The following is a 22,650-nucleotide window of genomic DNA, read 5'->3' on the forward strand; positions in this document are numbered from 1 at the left end:
TAAGCTTCCCCCAAGTATGAAGAGGGAGAAAAAGAAAATCCTCCTTTGTAATAAGAAACCTGAAAGGGATTAACATCCACACACACATGCAATGGTGCTGTATGTGTAGGAGGTTCATTGACGATTGAATCATGTAAAATTGTAAAAACATTGTAAAATTCCATGGAAGCGTGAGATAAATTCAGTCTGGGGGCCCCGCTAAAAATCTGCGAATTGGGTCCCGGGTCTGGGATGCTGGAATGTATTTTTGGTAAAATGAAAGCAAAAAAATTTTCCTTGCCTTCACTGGGAGGGGGGTCTGATGGGGAAGTTGACAGGTTTCATTTTGGGGGCGGGAAATGAATCTCGTTTTTTGTTTAACATTGTAAAATTTGCAACAGCAGAAGCCCAAGATAAATCCAGTCTGGGACCCCGAGTGGCAAGATGCTCATCTACCATCGTGAAAGTTGTTTTCAGGGTCCCGGGTTCGAACCCAAGTGAGGATATAGATATTTTCCCTAATGAACTCAAGGCGATCACCTATAGACAGCGCCTTCGCTTCCAACCCATCTCACTAATGGCAGTAATTTGCAATATAGCGATATGGCCAGAGTTGGTGTTTGGTAAAGTAGTAGTCTGGGACCCCACTAAGAATCTTCAAATTGTGTCCCGGGTCCTCTGTTAGGGGGGGGCCTGGGAATTTATTTGTTCGTAAAATGGATAAAAGTGAAATTTTTGTGGCCCTCACAGAGGGGAAGCCCAATATTGCTCCAGGTCTCGAGCCGTTTATGAATCTTGTTTTTCTTGTTCAAGGTTGTAAAATTTGCAGCAGCTTAAGCCCAAGATAAATTCACGTACAGGGCCCCACCAAGAATCTGTGTATTGGCTCCTTGGGTGGGGGCCCTTGGATTTTATTTGCTGGTAAAATGAATATGAATTAAATTTTCATGGTTTTCATGATTCACATTTCCCTGATAATTTAATTTTTAATAAAAAATGTTTGACTCGTATACAAATGCAGATCATGTGAAGCTGCCATGACTTGCAGAAGGAAAAACTAATTTTTCTTAAAAATACATTTTGTGGCTTCGTGAAAGATAATGTATATGAAAGAATTTGAAAGAAAAATGAAGTTTCTTGGTTATTTTGCAGTTATGAGCATATTTGCTTAAAGTTTAGTGATTTATCTCTCATTTGTTTAACATGTTATCTTTTTCTCGCAGCGGTGGCCACGGCTGAAGCAATGAACTCTGGGTCTTTTTATGATAAAAGCGAACTTTATTGTCAACTCAGCATATCTGAAACCTTACTTCTGACTTCTTTAAATCACTTAAATACCACTACCTCAACTCACTCTTCTTATTCAACGTCTCAATACCTAATTCTTATTATAATGCTCTGTTACTGTTTAAATTTGTGTTCTCAAACAGTCGCTTGTTACTTGTGCATACAGTCATGGTATCTCTCTTCCGTTTCTCTCAGCAGCTGTTCAATAAATTTCTACACATCATACTTTTAATTCTTAAAGTTGAAATCTTGGAACTATATTGGATTAGACATTAGAGAAGACATTTTAAAAGAGAATCAATCTGCATGTGTGCCATTCTTTTGTTTTTAGTCTAGTGATGCAATTATTTTGGAGGGGGGAGGTCGGCCCACATGAATCCTTGAAAACTCCTTACATTTTGTTTTGGTAACTTTGTATGAACCCTGAATAAATTTCTAATAGTTTTTACTTTTGTCTTCACTATTTCAAATTGATCGTAGTGAGTGGATGCTTTTGGAGTGCGATTTGGGGGGAAATAGGACCAGAAATATATATTGGATGTGTCAAATGAACTTTCTCTAACAGCAAGGTTTGTGTCGACGAAAGCTTTAATGAGCTCTGGTGTCCATGTTATAGGTGTTTAGTAGTGATGTGTACAATTTCAAAGTACTAGATGCAGTAACAATTGTGTCGCCACTGCTTTTGGTAAAAAGCTACAGTAGAAATTGACCATGGTGAAAAATCTGCGTTAAAAAATAAACGTTATATGGTCATCCTAGATGTATGATTAAATGTTTCTAATTTTTTTTTATTGAAGGCAAATTTCAATACTGTTTCAAACAAAATTTTTGCTTAAATGTCATTTAATACTAACTACAATGTTACTTTTGCATACTAAACTACAATGACTTTTTTTCCTAAAAGCAGGACCTTTAATTCTTGTCGTTGTCTACAAGTTGAAATGAGAACTATAATTTTTATAAAAAGTTATATCTTTAATAAATTAGCATTTCTCAGACTCTGAATTAAAAATGAGTAAATGTTGAGTATATAAATTAAGAAAATCCAATTAATATTTCATTGTTTACAAAATCATAATTTTTATTACCTGTGATAATGTCCTTGAATTTTAAAATTTTGCCTGGAAGGGTGCGTAAATGACTGGAAAAGTATGAGTGAATGCCAAACACTGCCGCCAGACTTATCCCATTGCTGAGATCTCTTTCAGCCTAGCTTGTAGCAGTCTGAAAAAGCAGCAAAACAAATTTTTTGGCAGGGCGTACACTGTAGGTATATGACAAGGCAATATGACAAGAAATGCAATAAGAACTAAATATGGATTGTTTAAAAAACAATAGTACAGCAATTTGGTGCATGTTAACAGGAGGGTGATATTATATTGAAGGGGAGGGGGGACATCCACTTCAAATCAGAGATATTGAAATGTTCCCGTGATGGATAGAGGCATCCGAAAATTTTTTTGTTCACATCAATACATCAGCACCAAGTAACCAACAGACTGCAAGTACCTCTGCCAATATTGCAACAATACCTGTCAGATTGAGACATTGGTTGGGAAGATAGTGTTGATCAGTTTGAGCAACATTCATATTTATTGCCTGTTACATTGCTCCAGTGTGCACCTAGCTTTAAATTTGTCAAAAGCTTACCCACATAATGTGAATTCAATACAAAAAGCTTGGAGAACTATGATGACCATGGGTGGAGATACGGGAGTGTCAAAGGTGGAGTCGACTAATCTAATGTGTATATATGTATTGACATCGTGTTCCCATTAGTTAGATCCGTTAAATAAAAATATTAAAATTAATAAGTAAATCATACAGGTTGGGGAAATCTGGAAACAAACGTGTCGATTCCAGCTTCAATATACAGTTTTTCGGTTTTGGAAGTTTTTATTCCATGTCCTTATGTCCTCACTGAGTATAAGGTCGTGATCTAATATTTCAGGAACACTGTCTTTTTAAAGAGATTTTTATCAAACTTTTTATTTTAAATCGTAAATCAAACTGAAAATATATTTCATACATTTCTTTTACAACAGACAGCTGTAAAAAGTATTGCTGATTTGAAAGCATTCATTACAATTGAGGGTTAAAGTTTACAAATTATTGATAATATACTGTGAAATTATTCAAATTATTGATTCATTAGTATTTAGTTTTTTATAAGATGTTTATTTTTTTGTATACTGTTTTTACTTAATGGCATTTGAATGTTTCATAAAATTGACTAGATTTCTTTAATAATTCATTTGTAAAAATATTTAGATACTACCATTTTGAAAAGGGGAGCAGGGCATGAGTTTGTTTTTTGAAATTTTGCTTAATGTGATTATTTTACTGCAGGTGACCCTGCTTCGCAGTCTACCCCAATAAAATGGAAAGAAGGTATGGATCTCACCAAACGACATAAAGATAGGCAAGGGCAGTTGAAAAATCGGAAACGTGGTCATGAACAGCCAAGAACATTCTTCACTTGGTTTGCTGATCATGGTGATGCATCTGCAGATGATATTGCTGAGGTATAGTGAAGGATGTTCTCTTTATAACCGTGTTTCTCAAATTGTGCATCGCAGCTCCTAGGGCGTCGCCAACCTTTGTCGGGGGCATCACAGCGAGCTAGAGATGTTAATTTATGTGACTTTACACCTTGAAGTGGTTCTGTAAATGATAAAAGCAACTGGACTATAACTGGGGAACTGTAGATGAGCCATGAATTGGGCAAAAATTGAGAAAGTTTGAGAACCTCTATGAAATAGTGCTAATAACTGCTTCCTCGAACTTCTAAAATATCTTATTTCTGTCAAGTTACCAATTGCTATGGAAAAATTTATTGCAGAGTAGCTTTAAAATATTCTCTAGAAGCTTTTTCCCTTATGGGGAAACTGATGCAAGTGGAGGTTAAAAACTTTCACTATTGTACAATGGTCCTTTCAAATCCAGTGGCAATTCGTGTCACGAGCACACACTAAAAAGTTACTTTAGCTAAACCTAATGCTGATAACTATAATAGCATATTTAATAACTAGTTTTCGAAGTTCCCAGTGCTTAAATTTATTTAATAGACATGTAAATTATAAATGAAATAATAAACACGTACCTCTTCGTAATGCATAGAAGGCATACTCTCATCTGAAGTTTCTAGTATATTCAGTCAGCGTTACTTAATTTCTAATGGGGGGGGGGGAAATCTGGTGTTTAGCTGTGTAGTGACCTCCTGTCTTACATCAGGGCCTAACAAATCCCAGGCACCAGTTCACCATGGCGACTAAAAAATCTGCATTGGTGGTCGAAATTTTGTATGTGTGACCAAATGGAAGCCTTGAGTACAGCAAAATTTTCAGAATTTGTGTAACCAGTTTCACCAACACTTGAAAAGTCTTGTAAAAGCGTAAAAAAGTTATTTTTGCTGCTGTTCTCTGAAAAAAAAGTTAGGCACTGTTTAGTGATGCGACTACGTCGATTACGAACGAGAACATAACTAACACTTTAATAATAAACATCCGGCCTAGACATATGTTGCCATAACAACCACAACGACATTCGAAAGCCATACTGTTGCCATTCCACGACTCGTTATAATAATAATGATGGTACATTAATAACATCTTCAACATCTTCCTCCCTTTAGGAGAAAACCATAAGTTTCTTACAATTTATGAGAATAAGTCAGTCTGGATGGAGGCTTTACCAGGCGACCCGATCTCGTGACCGTGTAACATCCATTATCCCGGGTTGTCTGTGATGACGGGCCTGCTACCTGTTTCTGTGGTGTTGGAGCCTGGCATTGGGGTGAGACCTCATCTTTGGTTGCTGGAGATTTAGGACCACTTCTGTCTGGCTTGTACTCAGGCTCTTGCATCTCAGGTAGGGATGTCATATTGTCTTGGCGGTGACAGGCTGGCTGTGAAGCTGTTTGCTTAATTCCCATATGTTGTTGGACACGTGGTTTAATGAATTGTCTGCTTCTTCTCAACATGGAGCTCTCATTTGTACGGATCTCATACGTGCGCAGACTGATCTGTGTTGTTACGCAGGCTTCTCCCAAATCGGTCTCTGGTGTAGAGGGTTCCGGTGCCACACTGTGAAGCTTCGGGATTGAATGGCACAAGGTCTTGTGATGCTCTATTATGTCGCTGAGCCATCTCATTTTGCCTTTCTAGCAACCTCGCATGGATTTCAGGAACCTGCGGTAGAGTGAATTGTAGACGCTGGCTACTGGTGGGCAGGCTCATCCGTGTAGGTCTTCCAAAGATCCTTTGCGCTAGACTGCACCTCAGTTGATCATCTGGCGTGTTACGTTGAGCTAATAAAGCCCAGGTATGGGTCCTCTCCTGAGCGAGCACACTTTTTGAAGATAGATTTCACAATTATAACAGCAGATTCCGCCTGTCCATTGGAGCGGCTGTTCCCTGGGCTCGACATGAGATGACGGAAGCCCCAGCCATTAGCAAAATCTAAGAACCACGGGTACAACTTCCGGATTCACTTTAAGCTTGACTTGTCCCGGAAATTTGCCAACTCCTTCAGAAAAAACGCTTTCCAGTTCTGGCTCCAACATCACATTGCCAACTCTGATGAAATTGCTGTGTTGTACAGATATCAAATTCATGGCTTCACATCTACTACCTCACCCTCTGTCAACTGGACGACCAGCCAGAACCATATGGAGTAGCACTTTTTCTCTCGTGCTTAGATGACGACGCCATGCGACTCTACGATGGTCTGGATTTCGCGTCCGACGAAGATGATCGAAAGGTGTCCGAGATCTTGGAGAAATTCGAAGCTTTCGCGATCGGCCAGACGAGCGAGAACATAACTGACACTTTAATAATAAACATCCGGCCTAGACATATGTTGCCATAACCACCGCAACGACATTCGAAAGCCATACTGTTGCCATTCCGCAACTTGTTATAATAATAATGATGGTACATTAATAACATCTTCAACAGGCACCAGTCAAATTTTTTATTCAATTAGTCAAACCCTGTCTTACACTCCATTTTACTGGAATAATTTATTATGAAATTAAGCTTAGAATGATCACTATAGACAATTTCCATAATGTTTCATTGATTAAGTAAATTTAATCATTGTGGAAGTTTTGTGGATGTTTCAAGGGAAAAATTTGTTAAAATCAAAGATTTTTTCTTATTCATGAAAGTATTTAAACATTATTTTCAGTCTGAATTCATAACCTGGTCAAAAATATTTGTTCACTGATGATGAAGCAAACGCAAAAGAAAGTATTAAGTAAACTTTTTACTAATACAATATTAAATATCCTCGGGGTTGGGTTTTTGCCGAGATAGTGGCAAAAAGTGGTAAAACCAGGCAAAAATTAAAAATATTACATTATGGATGTTATGTAATTATCAATCATCATAACTTGGTGGGGCATGATGATGATTTCAGTCTATAAATATAAAATAACATGCCCTGACTAATCATCGCACGAGCCGAAACCGCTGGAGCTATATTTATGAAATTGTGTCATAGAAGCTACTGAAAAAAAAAAACAGACTCGTTAAGATTTTTTTTTCAATTTGACCGATATGGGGGTTCAGAGTTTGCAAATTAACCCTATTTATATGGGAAATGAACAAAACCAGTTTAAAACCTGCTTGAAGAACTTTCACCAATTCCTGCTTTGCATCTCTCTTGCTTACGAGGGAAAAAGTCAAGCGGTTCCTATAACTTCCAATGCTACCGCTATATTGAACTTGTAAACGTGGCTGAAGAAATCATTTGAGTCAACCACTGAAGCTATAATTATAAAATTTGGTCAGTAATTTTATTTCATGACGTAAAAAAAAAAAAGTTTTTGAAATTCGATCCATCTGGGGGGGATCATAAGGGGTGGGAACTCTGCGCCGCACTGTACCAAAATTAACATCTAGTGCCATCCTGCTCCAATGGGGTATTTTCGTATTTTTCGGTGCCAAATAGTGAAGTTTGCTTCAGTATGCCCGGAATTTCGGAAAGGACGCCAAAAATTTTTTGTTCCTGCTTGCCGTGAAACGATTCCTTCTGACAAGAGCATGTTTATTCCACTGTGCTTAAACTATCAGCCCCTCATCGGGCTTTCCATCATGAAACCCTGATAATATCTGTGATCATGCAACTGAAGATGGTTTGCAATGGTCTTTCAGCTTTAAAGTGTAAATGCGAGTCAATTTCCGTTTTCACAAAAAAATTCGCCACTGGAAGCAGCAGAAATTACTGTAGTGGATCGTCATTGCGTCAAATCCAGATGTTTCATGAAAAAAATTTCCTTCTGGGAGTAAAAAACGCATGTCCGCCAAATTACGAACGCTAATTTAGAAACTTTGCCGAATAACAAGAGTTAAATTGCCAATATCGCCAAATAATGAGTCTCATTGCTAATCTCGTCAAATAATGAGTGCTGAATCGTTAAATATCGTGTTGATTCTACCGAAATTCTCTCCAATTTTGCAACAATTTTTTTCTGAGCATAAAAAGCTGAAAACTTATAGAAAATTTTCAACCCATTTGAAGTGATGCTGTTCCAGACAGCAAATAGTGCCCTCAGTAAGCAAAAATCATCTTAAATAAACTGGTGCGAAAAATTTTATGACAGCCGCTCTTTCAAACAAGGTGTCAAAAGCCTGAAACACCAAAAACAAGCTGATGAAAAGATGTTTGATAACAAAAGACAGTGCAGTTGTTTTTTTATTGTAAACAAACACATAGACTCTACACAAATACTGGACAAAAAGGAATACAAAAGAAAAAAAACATACATATATAACGAATATACACTATGTGGCCCCAAGGACTAAGTCCTTCCAGAAAACCAAAAAGATATTATTACATTTTTTACGCCGCCATTGTGAGCCGATAAGTATGCAGTATAATTATAGAAAAAACATAAATTTAAGACTATGTATAACAGTTTAGTGTAAAATGACAATCCATATTTAGTAAAAATTAAACAAGATGATGCAAGTATGTTCTGGGTACATCATCAATACGCATAAAAATATATAGTTTTAAGCAGTAATTATGAAAAAAAATTGTTAATTTTATATTTATCTGTCTTTTTATAAACAGTTTCAGAACATGTCATCAGTATGAATGCTTTTTGCATATATGTAAATTTCATATTTGTGGTTAGTATTATTAGTAAATGGTTCTTTTGACCGAAATGAATTCATAAATTTAGGGGCAGTAAATGAGAAACACTTTTGAAACAGATGTTTTTTATTTTCGGCACTTCACAATCATGTTTGAATCTCGCTGCTGTTCTATTTGTTTTTCTCTGAAGCCAATTTTTATTTTTCGTCGTAAAGTTTAGCGTTCGGTAAATATATAATTGTCTGATGTCTAGTGTGTGACAGTTAATTTTTCTATCATTTCCAACATAGGCTTGTGTTAGTATATTTCTTACCTTGTTATATATGTGTTACTTAGTTGCATGATGTTACAATGGTATGCTCCACCCCACACACACGAACCATGAGTTATAATTGAGGAAACCCATGCGTAAAAGACATCTTTTAAAAAATCCTCCCCTATTATATACTTGAGCTTGTACGAAAGAGCTGTGTGAAATCAATTTTTTTTTTTTGTTATTTTATCGCAATGAATATTCCATATCAAGGCATCCTGTATTGTTACTCCCTAAGTATTCGTATTCGTGCACTCTTTGGATTCCTTGGCAGGTGCAGTTTTGTTGTGCTTGAGGATGACTGATATGAATTTTAATGGGGATTTCTGTGTCAGACTTTCATTTTAGTAATCTGACATTTGGTCTTTTGCACGTTCAATTCAAGTTTGTTTGCAACCATCCACGGATTAATACGTCTGAGATCATCCTCTGTCTTTGTTATTAAAGTTATGTAGTCATCCTCTATGCACAGAACTGTCATCTGTAAATGAAATTGATTGACCGTTTAGTTTCAGTTTACAGAAGTTGCTTATGTAAATGAGCAATAATGTGGGACCCCTTTTTGAACCTGGAGATAACTACTCATTTTCCGATTTATAACTACTGCTTGTTGTCTGTCGAAGTAATATGTTTTGAACCATTCCAATATTCATCCTCGTATACCAGCTCTATGTAATTTTTCTGTTAATACGGTCAAATCCACATAATGAAATGTTTGTTTTAGGTCTAAATAAACAACAATGTTTAACAATTTATTGTTATTGTAGCTGGTATTTAAATAGTGACAGATTTTGATTACAGCCATTTCAGTGTTTTTATTTTTTTGAAAACCGAATTGATTCGGGGCCAAATAATTGTTATGGTTCAAAAACCTATTAGTTGTTGATTTATAAATTTTTCGATTATTTTAAATTCTCCGATTCGATTATTCTCCAGAAAACTGGAAGAACCGATATTGGTCTGTAGTTTATCATTGCATTTGGGTCTCCTCTCTTATAAATAGGGTAGACAAGAGAAAATTTTCATTCATTGTAGAAATAATTTCCACTGATTTCCACCATAGATGAATCAATAAGATGTTTAAGAAGTACAATATTGTAGGATGCAATAATTTTTAACATTTTTGGAGTTAGGCCATCGTATCCAGTTGCTTTAGTTTCATTCAATTCATTTATTGTTCTTTTCAAGAAAGGGATATCAATATCCATGCATACCATTGAGTTTATAACATCATTCCTGCTTTCACTTTGATAAGTACTTGCACCAAAATTTGTATTTAAATTTCTTTCAATAAATTCTTTAAAAATCATTTGCTAAAACTTGTGGATGCTGATGAATTGGTAGAACTTGCTTCCCACTATTTTTATTGAGCACAAAATAGTTTAAGCATTTCCATTGCTCCCGTTTGTCAGTACATTCAACAAATTTAGCCTTTTGATACACTTGTTTAGCTTTTCGTATTGAAATTTTCAAGATTTTATCATAATTTTTGTATTCTGTTTCACACGATATTATATTGGAATATTTTCTATATTTTTTATACAATTTTTCTTCATCTTTTCTATTAGTTCTTTAGTAATCCATTTATTCTTGTTTCTTTTAGTAATATTTGATGATTTAATCCACAGATTAGAGTTGAGAGTAATTATGTCTAGGAAACATTGATATTTTTGTTTGGTTTCATTTTCATAAACATTTTCAAAAGATATGTTTGAGATGAAATTTTCAAATTTTTTTATAGTTAATTTTTGTCTTGATGTAATCCGGGTCATTTTTGATACATTGCTGGTATTGATAATCAATATATCCTAGGATTGGGTAATGATCTGTAATACGAGTTACAAGTACAGTAAATTGTTTGTATAGAATTTTTCTTTGTTCTGCAGTTAGATCCATGCGAAGCATTGAAATCATTGTCTAGCCATTATGTCTAGATAATTTGATATTTCGTTAGTATTGTTATCTAATATATTAATATTTATATCTCCAGTTACAAGCATCTCTCCTAGTTTTTTAATAAATATATTAAATTCTTCATTAAACTGAGATATGGTATGTGCATGAGACCTATAAAGCAATAAAATATCAATATCGAAATCTGGTAAATTTATATATGGAGCTTTTCAGCAGTTTCCATTTGGCAAGGTTTTTTTAACACTGTTAATTGCTTTGTTTATGAACATGATATCACCACCTGATTTGTTGTATGCTCTGCAATCGGAATACATGTAATAATCATTCATGCAATCATAGTAATATAGCTCAATAATTCGTTTTCTTTGACCCAAATTTCTGTTAGACATATATCAAAACGTTCAGGTAATGATCTCCAGAACACTAAAAAATGATCAAAATTAGATCTCAAGCTTTGTATGTTTAAAATCAAGATATTGAAATGTTTATTGGATTTAGGGGGGGGGGGATATTTAAAAAACTTATATCACTATTATATCACTTATTTCCTCCAGAAAAGGTTGTTTTTGTCGATGGTCCATTGGGTTGTACTCATTGTTCATCATTACATATTTTTCCGAGGTCTTACTCATCTCTAATTCTTATGATCCTGGTGTTTTCAGACTTCCGGAGGAATATTTTGCTATCTTTGTTCCATGCATATTTGAAATCGTATTTCTTTCTGAATTCTCTCGTCAGGAAAAACAGATGCTTACTTTCCTGGGGAAAGATTTTTGTTGATGTCGATTCTGCTTGATCTAAAGTTCTGATTTATGTTTGCGGTGAGCTGGTGCGTCTTTGCTTTTTGGATCCATATCTTCGATGCTTCACTTGTAAACCGAACAATAATTGACTTTGTTTTATTTGTATTTCTCGTTGGCATTCTCTATTTCAGTACTCTCCTGTACATCTATTTCTTGTTTTATCTTCTCAACAATTTCCAGGACATTTCTGCAGCAACTTCAGGAACTCCGTTGATTTCATTATTTTGAAAAGGGGTGAGGGTTAATGAAAATATTCTTGTTAATTTTGTTGCTCCAATTTATAAATATCTGCTCCGAATCTTATATTTTGCTGTTCCAAAACTGCTCTGAAATGAACTTTATCACTTTCCACCCCTGGGGATTCAAAGGTTACATAGAAAAATTGCACCAGACTGAAACCGCTGAAGCTATAAATGAATTAGTATTTTTATTTTATAATGTTGGGACTTGAAAAAATTTTGAAAAATCTTATCAACCTCTAAGGGTTGGGTTTAATAAAGCTGTTCAAAGGGTTATGTGGGGTAATCGTGATCGAGCCGAAACTGTTGAAGCTATGAATTTGAAATTTGGTCAGTATTATATTTTCATGTAGGTACCCACTAAGAGAGGGTATTTCTGAAAAATCAGCCCTTTTCGGGGGGGGGGGGGGTGGAGGAGCCATGAGGTCTTGTAATGGTGTATGGAGGAATCATTGCGAATAATTTTCAGATTACGAAATCCACGCGAGCGAAGCCACATGTAAGAGCCAATTCATATATATGAATGCAGGGGTTTGTCCAGTTAAAATTTGGGTCTGTTTTCCAGATCCTTCACAAAATACATATTAATGAAACCATAAATTTGGTATTTCATTTCCAGGGCTCCCACTCGTCTTACTTTTCCTACTTTTTGGTAAAATGTCCTACTTTCTAGTTTTTGTCTTACTTTTCCTACTTTTTTATCAAATCCTATCGACAAAATTTACGTAATTGATTTTAATTGAGCAGGAAATTATTGATATATTGGCAAATATTACAAATGTTGAAGAATGCAATTAATGATTCTGCCAAAGCAGAAATTTTATCATTTTTTAGGTTATTTTTTTGGGGGGGGGGTGTATGTGGACCATTTGGTTGATTAATTTTTTATTTGCTTAGTTTGAGGGTTCAACAAGTATAGTAGTCATTAAAAACTTCTTCTGTCTGGATGGGAAAAATAATTTTGTATTTATTACTTCATGGTCTTGGACAGTAACTTTCATCATTCAAAATTGCGGTACAAATAGGTGAAACAACGGTTTGCATTTCAAAAAAGTTGGATACATAGGCCTATTCTAGGTTTGGTGATTCTGATGCTACCCAATAGCATTCAGTTGTCTTCTGTATTTTTAAGGCATGAAGAGGCATAAACAATATTTAAAATGCTCAGCAAAGAGCTAGAAATGGAAGTGCTTCATTTGTGAAAAATGATTACACTGGCATTGAACAGTAATATGTGAACAAATCCCTTAAAAAATTATGGACAACGCAGTAAAACTATCTGGTTCACCTTGCCTTATTTATATCAGATCTTGTAATCTACACATTTTGCACACTGTGCTTTTGAAAGTGGTCTCGGAGCATCATTCTTAAAAAAACGTACTACTTCAAAATTTGCTGTGCATTGTCGAAGAGAGTCGACAAGCTCTGCTTTTTGGAAGACTCCAAAAAAGAATGTAATATACTTATATGAGGAGAGACAGCAAAGAATTATCTGTGGTTGCTAGTACACTGTTTTGGCCAAAAATTGGTTTTGTAACCCAGTCATTTTGCTTTGGCTTGAGTCAATCTTATAGGAAACTGAAATAGTGCTATGAGAAAAAAAAGTTTATTGAAAAGTCAATTTTTTTAAAAATTTGAATTAAAAAAATAATTTTTTTTAGATTTTTTTCCATCATGCTATGATTATGTTGTCTAAGGGGGTTACCCTCCCCCATCCTACTTTTTAGTCTTGCGTTTTCTTACTTTTTCTCATTTTTTGAGTGGGAGTCCTGTATTTCTTTTGTGAAATTAACTAGATTATTTCGTTTCCTGTAAAATTATATATATATACACACACACACACATATGTCCTTATTCACTGACTGATTCATCGTCGCTGAGCCGAAACCACTAAAGTTATGAATATGAAATTTGATCAGTAGTTTCATTTCATGAAGTAAAGACCCACTAAGAAAAGGTTTTTCGAAATTCGGCCTCTAAGGGGGTCATAAAGGGGCTCAAAGGTTACACAGAGAAATCATGCCGAGCTGAAACCATTGGAACAATATTAATTTTGGTCAGTAGTTTTATTTCATAAGTAAAGACTCACTAAGAAGGTTTTTCCGAAATTTGACCCCTGAGGGGGGGGGGGGGGTTTCAAAGGTTATACAGAGAAATCGTTCCGAACCAAAACCACTAGAGCAGTGTGAAATTTTGTTAGTAGTTTTATTTCATGACTGAAGACTAAGAGGGTGCTTTTTATTTTAAAATTTGTCCTCTAAAGTGGTCATGAGGGGGTGGGCCAAAATCGCGGAAGCTATAAATATGAAGAAATTTGGTTAGTAGTTTTACTTTACCTTTCTCCCCGACATTTCACCTCCGACATCTCGCCCCTGGCACGTTTCGTCCCCAGTACATTTGGCCCCCGGAAATTTCGCCCCTGACATTTCACACCGGGGATTTCGCCCTGACCTTCCGCCTGCCCTGACCATATGAGTGACTCAGTAAGTAATCAAGTAAATCGGAAATTTATCTGATATTTCGCCAGTCCTTATCGTACGCGTGACTGTATGAGTGAACATATGAATGATGGTACAAGTGATCAAGTGAGTTGGACATTTACTCGTGACATTTTGCTTCCCCTGATCGCATGAGTGATCAAGTGAATGAATATATGAGTGATCGAGTGAATTGAAAATTTATCCCCGGACATTTCACCTGGCCTGACCATATGAAGTGACCCAGTGAGTGATCATATGAGTTACTCAGTGAGTAATCAAGTGAATCGGAAATTGACCCCCTGTCATTTTGTCTACCTTGACCGTATGAGTGAATATATGAATGATAGTGTGAGTGACCACACCGGTGCGAGTCGTAAATTTGGGAAAAATATTTTATGCTTAAACTGAAAATTCCAAATTCTTAGAATCCATTAAAGTGTGAGTCACTTGGTCACTCAGTGCTACGTAACCACCTATAAAAAGGGAGGGATGAGGAGGATCATTTTTGCAGACAAAACTCCACCCTCGCACTTTGCCAATTACTCAGTCGCTCATTGGGTCAATCATACGGTCATTCACTTTATCAATCTTTTGGTCACTCATGCAGTCATTCACTTTATCAATCTTTCGGTCACTCATGCAGTCACTCACTTGGTCACACATTCACTTATGCGCTCTGTCACTCAGTAACTCCCTTGGTTACTCACACGGTCAGTCCCTTGAACACTTGTACCGTCACTCACCTGGTCATGTATTCAGTCACTCACTTGGTCACTCATGCAGTTAACCACTCGGTCACTCATGTGGTCAGTCACTCTGTCACTCATACGGTTAATCACTCAGTCACTCCCTTGATCACTCATATGCTCAATCACTGTCACTCGCAAATTTATTCAAGCATTCACTCTGTCTTTCATTCCGTCAGCCACTCGGTCACTCATACGCTCAATCATTCACTAGGAAACTTACACCTGTATTTAATTAGCCACTCACTTGGTCACTCATTCGGTCAGTCACTTATTCACTCAAACGTTCCATCACTCAATTCCTCCCTTTGTCACTGACACGGTCAATCCCACTATCACTCACTTGATCACTCGTACAGTTAATTAATCACTTGGGCGCTCATGCGGTCATTCATTTGCTCACTCATACGGCCATTCGATCAGTCACGTGGTCACTCATATGGTCATTCACTCAAAGTCAATTGCACACTAGTTGATACGGTCACTCACGTGGTGAGTCATTCTGCCACTCGCTCAGTCATTTGTACGGTCACTAACGCACTCCTACAGTTCATTTCACTCTCACTTGGTCACTCATACAGTCAATCACTCATACGTTCAGGGCAGGTGAAATGTCAGGTGTGAATTTTTCGGTGGCCAAACGCACCAGGGGCGAAATTTCCGGGGGCCAAATGTAACGGGGACGAAACGTTCCAGGGGCGAGATGTCGGGGGGGGCTAAAGTTCCGGATCCCGGGTATTCTGCCTAGTGAAATGGCTCTAGAGAGAAAATGGACAAAAGGGTTGGCAAGTTTTTGCCATAGTGGGAAATAACTCCCATCAAAAAATGTTTTTGCTATATATTTTTTGTGCCAGTGGAAAAAATTGATCGAATTTTGAATTTTTGAACTTATACTTTTGTTGAAGTTCAGGGAATCGTAACTTGTTAGTGTTCTACAAAGGTGCAATATTTTAAACGAATTTTTTTAATCATGATCATGCGACAAACATGATCTTTACTGAGAATGTCAAAATGAGTCAACCAAAACTTTCCTGTGGTTACTTCAACTAACATTCCAGTCCTCTTAATGGATAAGTCCTGTATAAACTGTCCCCACTCCCTGTCTTACTAATGGGGGGGGGGCGGGCATCGGCCAAACTATTTGTCTACTTACACATCATTCTTGAGCGACTTTCTGGACTCGCGTACATAAGCGAATACATTGTTTTCGAACAGGGAAGGGGAAGTTCACAGAGGATGTTAGTGATCGAGGGGAATTGTTTACTTTCGTCCTTTCACCTATACTGAGAATACAATTTTTCCATGAACAGGGTAATCGTCACCCTACCTCTGTGCGAAAAATGCTGATTGTCGACTGTTTCATCAAAGAGTTATCAGCTTATCGTACCAGGCTCTTCAGGAAAGAAAACTGCAACACTCACTAGAATCAGAAGTAGGGAAGACAGGAAAAGTATTAATTCATATTGTATAATTTCACAGGATTTATTCATAAGTTTGAATAACTACTTTATTAAAAAAGTTCCTTTGTTACGGTTTAATTTTTTTTTTATCCTTTTGAAGAAAACCAACCTTCTATCCTTATCTTTCCCATGCTAAGGGAATTGTATGAAATATGGCTATAAGTTATGTTTGATTGGCTTTCAATATTTAATTTTCTTATAAAATGCATTACAAGTTGAATAAGTAATTTGTTGTGCAAAAAATGGTTTGCTATGAAGAATGAGTCCAAAAAATCTAAATTTTTATTTCATGATCAGTTCAAAATATTAAGTGAAACAACTTTTATTACACATCATTATTGATTACATATTAAAATTATTTAGGTTATCAAGGATGACATGTGGCCAAACCCTCTGCAGTATTTCTTAGTGCCGGATATCGAAGTTGAGAATGGACTTGGAGAAGATGATGAAAGGTAAGAATTTTACTTGGTGGGTGGATACATTTGTCTTGTGAATCACATTTCACTTTAGAATATTTCTGTTGGCCTTATAAAAATAGATGAACACTGATTGGCCCATAAAAGAATTAACTGATTTAAAGTTTGTGCAGCCATGGTTTATAATAGAATTCTATAGATTTCATGGCCTCATTTGCCTATTACACTAATTACTGATTTTAATTTTTAACTGCCAGTTTGATATTGTTCAATAAAACCCAGTTCAAATGAGGTTCATTTTATTCCAAACTTGTTGGACTTAGCAAGGCAAAGTGAAGTAATGAATCGTAAGAGTAACAATCATAAAATAAAAATATTGAACTGAAAAAAAGATCTTCATAGACAAGAAAATTGTTTTCCTGAGATGTTTGCGAATTGCTGACTTGCATCATTGGTAAGATGAATAATTTGCATATGACATGAATTATTTTTCGCTGTAGTATGATTACTACACAAATCCCAAGAGCTTGATATTTTTCAGTGACCCCATTTTGTTTGAGAATATATTCATTTGTACACTGCTCTAATGCCTTGGTTTTTGTTTTAGTAATTTGTTAAACTTCTAACAACACTATTCTGTTATCAGCTCTTATGTTAAAAGTTTTCGAGTTCAGTTTTCTAGAAACAAATGAACATTAAAATACATTGGATTTTTTTTTTCTTTTCTGATAGGAAAAACTAATTTTTCAAGAATCCATTATGGGTAAAAATTTGTAATCTTAATTATTTCTTTGGAACTGGATCACAAACATCCATTTATGTAAAAGCTCTTAAGGGCTTTTTAGATCTTTCAAACTCTTTAGCAAAAATCAGAATCCCTTTTGGTAATAATTATATAATTTGAAAATGTCAGAGTTTAAATCAAATTACTCAATTTAGGTAAACTGTTTCACACCAAAACACTTGGCTGTATGTCATATAATCACTGTTTGTGTCCCTGACACTTAAGGCGTAGATTTGGTATCTTTGTCACTGTTAGGTTGTAAGATTTGATATCCTGTTTGGATTTAGTTGTAGGTATGGCTACACAATAGAGATAGTCAAATTCCTTTGAGAAAATATCTTTCAACAAAACATAACATGTCCTGCCTTTATGCGTAAAATATCTTTATTCTAGACAATAAACTTTTATATACCTCCTATGAATTTTTGCTAATGTTCTTGAAATTGTTACCTTCTTTATCATAATGACAGTAGTGTCTGATTGGCATGAGAGTTCATGTTATAGGCTTCAACTTTGGAATGTCCATCTGAATCATTCTTAGCCCCTTCTAATAAGTTTTTGTTGGAGGCTAAATTCTTCATTAGATCAGTTGCATATCACCTTTAAAACATTGAGATCATTGTATCAGCTGCACTCGGGGGGGGGGGGGGGCTGTTGCCTCATTTAGAGCCCATGCCCCCTTTCTTCATTTGGATGCTACAAGTATTGATGTTTGTATTTATGTCTTAGTTGTAATGAGAACTCCATTAAAATTATAGTATTGCTCTAGTTTTAGATTTGAAGTGGTAGGTAATTTTTTGCCATCTGCTTCAGAGCCATTGGTTGCTGCATTAATGAGATTACAATATTTTCACGCAGTGGCAGATTAGTCGGTTGAGGCCCCGGGTGCAAAAGAAAATATTGGACCCCTTAAATTAGAAAAAGTGTAAAGTTTGGGTTTTTCGGGGCCTTTTCAGAAGTCAGAGGGAGGTTCCCGGTGCACCTGCCATTAAATCTGCCTCTGGTTTCACGACATCATAGAGCTTTAAGTTATATGATTTCACAATGGGACATAATTTTGGCATTAGGCAGTTGAGTTCTGGTGGAAGGAGTAGAAACTTCTTTCTATTAGGTAGCCTTAGATGCAGGGTTTAAGCTATGGTTGTATTTTTTGTGAAATGCGGAAGAAAACCTTAGAATGCGAAATAAATAGTAGCCACTTTCATAAAAATGCATACAGGAGGTACGAAACGAGTAGACATCCATTTTGCTAAAGCTATTTCTCTCCCCCCCCCCATTTTTGCTTTTTTTGGTAAAGGAATTTTTTATATATCTTAAACCCTGCTTATATAGATGTTATACTTCCATTAAAAAATAATTTAAAACGCCAACATTTATAATATTGAAATAAGTCATTCGCAATCGCTAAATGAGACCAAATAACAATGAGATGCAGAATGACTTTCAGCAGGATCACTGTTTCCTCTACAGGAGTCTACTCTCTGCTTGCAAATGTTTATGAAAATTAATGTTTTTCTCAGTTTTCATCAATAACTGTATGAACTTGACTGTTAAGTCACATTGAAAAAAAAAAAAACATTTTTATGTATAGTGAGGATGAAGAGGTGGATGACTCAGTAGTTGTTGTAGAGGAGGAAGGCGATGGTGAAGATGAAGAAGAGGAAGGTGAAGAGGAAGTTGGTGGGTATTATATTTGATTCCAAATATCTGAATTTCTAACTTGTTACATTTCAATGAGAGGTGGAAGGGGTAGAATTCTGTCATGGTTACAAATAATTTGCTGATAATTTCTTGCAATATATTTTTCAGGTGAAATTGAAGGAGAAGGAGCTGAAGCTGAAAATGATGAATGAATGGGAAATTGTGGGGCTCACCACTCAGCACAGTCCATACATTACCTGTTGTCTGTAGTCAGGGGCCACACACTTTCTAGTTTTTAGACATCATTTTTTTTTTTTTTGGTATCTTATTTTTTTTTAAACATCAACACTGAAGGAAAAAGAACGGGAGTTTCTTTGAAACCCTTTTTTGTTATCTAATTTTCCCCCCGATCAATTGGCTTATCTACAAAAAAAAAAATGTTTGGATTGGATAGTCCTGTCTTAGAATTGTAAATATGATTTATGTTACATGTATGCTAGTGTAATCTAAGATGTGTGAAGCTATCTTACCATCCTTTTTTTTTCTTCAGTGTTGCTGTTTGCTATTTCAGTGTTTGTCTGGTGTAAATTTCAGCCGTGCTGTCAAACCTTATTTTTCTTGTTAAATCCCTGTTTCTTGAATGTTATTCAGATTCCCTTGCAATTGGTTCTGCAAGTATTTCTATTTTTTATGTTTGCAATAAATGAAATTTGTGCTCTTTGGAATAAAATTAAATGTGTTTAACTTACAGGAGTGTTATGTGTAGCATTCCATTGTTGTCGTGTGATGCTATGTATGTGGGGGGGGGGGGGGAACTTAATATAACATAGTTGAAGTGGTATTGCTTTGCATAACACTTGCGATTTAATTTGTCAAATTTCTTTTTGAATTTTTTTGTATACTTTCTATAAATTTTGTCTAGAATTCTATAAAAAATCAAACTTTCATAACTAAGTTTGTTTTAGAATTTCTCATTCTAGACTTGCTCCAGAATTGTCTGGTGCATGCTTTTTAAGGGCCTTGTAAATAGTCTAATTGTGGTCCTTTCTTGAAGATCCTATGAAATGTTTTTACAGAGTGATATTGAGAGATGAAATAATTTGGCAAGTTTTCGAAAATTCTCTCTGCGGTTTTAAAATAGAATGTGCAGAACCACTTGTGTTTTGTTTTGTCCTTTCAATTATTTCACTTTGTACATTAAAGTAGAGCAGAGAACTCATCTGTGATTTCATCCATATTTAGTAGTGCACCCAGTTTCTATGGGACTATTGAATCAGAATTTTTTAACATTGTCATCTCTTGTTCCAATACAGCTGCCAACCTGTATGATTTTGTCTTCCAAAGTTCCAACCTGTTTTTTAAAACATGCATGTTTTTATTCTCATTGGTACAATTTTGTTTTCTGAATGAAAATTAATGTGCAAGATCAAGCAATCAAGTTTTATTTAAATTTAGAATTTTCTTTTGTCGTAAGAATTGAAGGTTTGCAAATTCATGCTTGCAAAGGTCTCCGAGATGGAAAGAAATATTCAATTTTCCAAATTATTCTTAAATTTTCCATAACTAATTTCTGATTTACCATCTGTGGTGTGGATCTATTTAATAAGAGCATGCTGGAGTTAAATTCTTTTTCAAAGGGTTGGCAGTCTTGTTATGGCAAACTAGCCACTTTTCTTTCCTGATGGTTTTTCATTATTGGTTTTTTTTTTTAATAACGCAAGTTATATGTGGAGTTGCCCGGAATTTCTATATTTGTATGTGTGTGGTCTTGTGAGCACAGTGAAAAAAGGGCTTGGATTGTATTCTATCAATATAGGGTGCGAGTACCTGGAATTGATCATACCATACTGTGAATGGAGTAAGACCGTTCGACTTTGAAGCGCTTCTGTTGAAGTGTTTCTATTTTGATCTTCCTTGTGAGGAAAAGTGAACTGTAAAAGAAAGTTGTATTGAATTCCTAGTAAACATGTGAAAACCTTTTTGAATTCAGTCTGTTTAATGTTTAGTTTCAAAATTGTGATTTACTAGTGTAAAATGAGCAATCATTTTTTTTTTCAATATTTTCTCTTGAAATTTAATAACTTTGTTTTCATGTATTGAAAAAAATTGATTGCGTGAACATTTTTGTATATATTACTACTAAATCTGCAAATAGCAATGAATGTGATTCCAGCTTATTTTATTTTTGAATGACCAAAAAGTGAATTTAAAATAGTGTGTTGGGGGGGGGGGGGTTTAAGTAATTTTATAATACTCATAAAAGCATAGGTAAGAGTTAATGAGAAATTTTATTTTTGATATAAACCATTATAATATATATGTATATAGAGACTAACTAACTAACAATCACAAACATTTTGTTTATTTCCAATGTTCACTGAATAACAGTGCTCTTGACATTAATTTTTTTTAAATTTTATATAATTTGAAACCTTTTGGACTACGTACTTGGGATATGGTGTCATGAATTTTATTTAGTTATGCTCAATTTGCATTTTTGAAATAGTGTTTAGTATCAAATCCTAGATGAATTTTTCAATTTAATCAAATACAATGAATGCCATCTAGGAACGTTATGAAGTATAAAATACCATATGTTCAATTTAAAATTACACTCGCAAGAGAAACAAAAGTAATGTGTATATTCGTGTAGAAAAATACATCTGCTGCAAAAGAGGTGTTAAAATGTCTACTTTAATACTTCCCACGTTTCACTTTGTTCCTCGTAACATGAATAAAACTGGCATTTATAGTTCAATCATATTTATAAATATAGTTAATATAACCAGAACTTTTTCGAGTTACGATAAATCAATAGGTAGTATGTAATATCTTAGTCAATGTTTATCAAGATTGGTTTTTGTTACAACTTTTAAAAGTTTATTACTGATCACTCTTAGTTACTTTGACAAATATTTCTTCTATGCACAAAATTTTATTGTGGGAATGTACAGTGCTTTCAAAAATAGTTTTACATCTTTCTCTCACTGCCAAGCTTTTATTTACATATTTATGTGAGAAATTTGGTATATATGTTCGTGAAATTTAGAAGTCTAGCATCTTTTCACAATATCCCACATTTCAGACTTCATTAAGTGACTGACCAGGTACTGGCTATTTCCTTTAAGTCAGGGCCACACAAGCCTGGCCCAATAGTCATTTGCAAATATTTGTTTCAAATACATGTATTAGCCTTCCCTGGTACAAAAAGTGACAGGCTGGCTACACACTGGCCCAATGTTCCTTGGCGAACATTTGCTTCTGAAACACACCATGTTGTGACTTAGCATATTCTACCAATGTGTGACCTGACGGATTGGAAGGTAGCAACTTTGATTATGGTTGAACCTGGAAGGTACTGGTTGTTCTGTTCGTCCAGCCTTAAAAATTTCGCGATCATTGCCAATGGTAGTGGCTTAAGGCTCTTTACCAGTGGTTCTCAACCTGGGCTATATGGATTCCCTTGCTGTCCTGGAATACT

The 22,650-nt window shown here is 35.3% G+C and overlaps 1 protein-coding gene across 1 annotated transcript in view; it reads left to right on the top strand.

Moving 5' to 3' along the window:
- The window catches only part of LOC149065750 (protein SET-like), a 36,228-nt gene extending 15,074 nt beyond the window's left edge, over window positions 1-21,154 (top strand). The window contains exons 3-6 of the mRNA XM_089254092.1: window positions 3,616-3,791; window positions 16,689-16,780; window positions 19,120-19,208; window positions 19,338-21,154. Coding sequence (XP_089110218.1) covers window positions 3,616-3,791; window positions 16,689-16,780; window positions 19,120-19,208; window positions 19,338-19,381 — 401 coding nt within the window. The 3' untranslated portion in view covers window positions 19,382-21,154. The remainder of the gene's footprint in view (window positions 1-3,615; window positions 3,792-16,688; window positions 16,781-19,119; window positions 19,209-19,337) is intronic.
- Window positions 21,155-22,650: the final 1,496 nt, after the last annotated feature.

Source organism: Pholcus phalangioides, unplaced genomic scaffold, assembly GCF_987345545.1.
Source record: "Pholcus phalangioides strain wild (caught in Gottingen) unplaced genomic scaffold, Ppha-v1.0 ptg000039l_1, whole genome shotgun sequence".
In the NCBI taxonomy this organism is placed as follows: Eukaryota; Metazoa; Arthropoda; class Arachnida; order Araneae; family Pholcidae; genus Pholcus; species Pholcus phalangioides.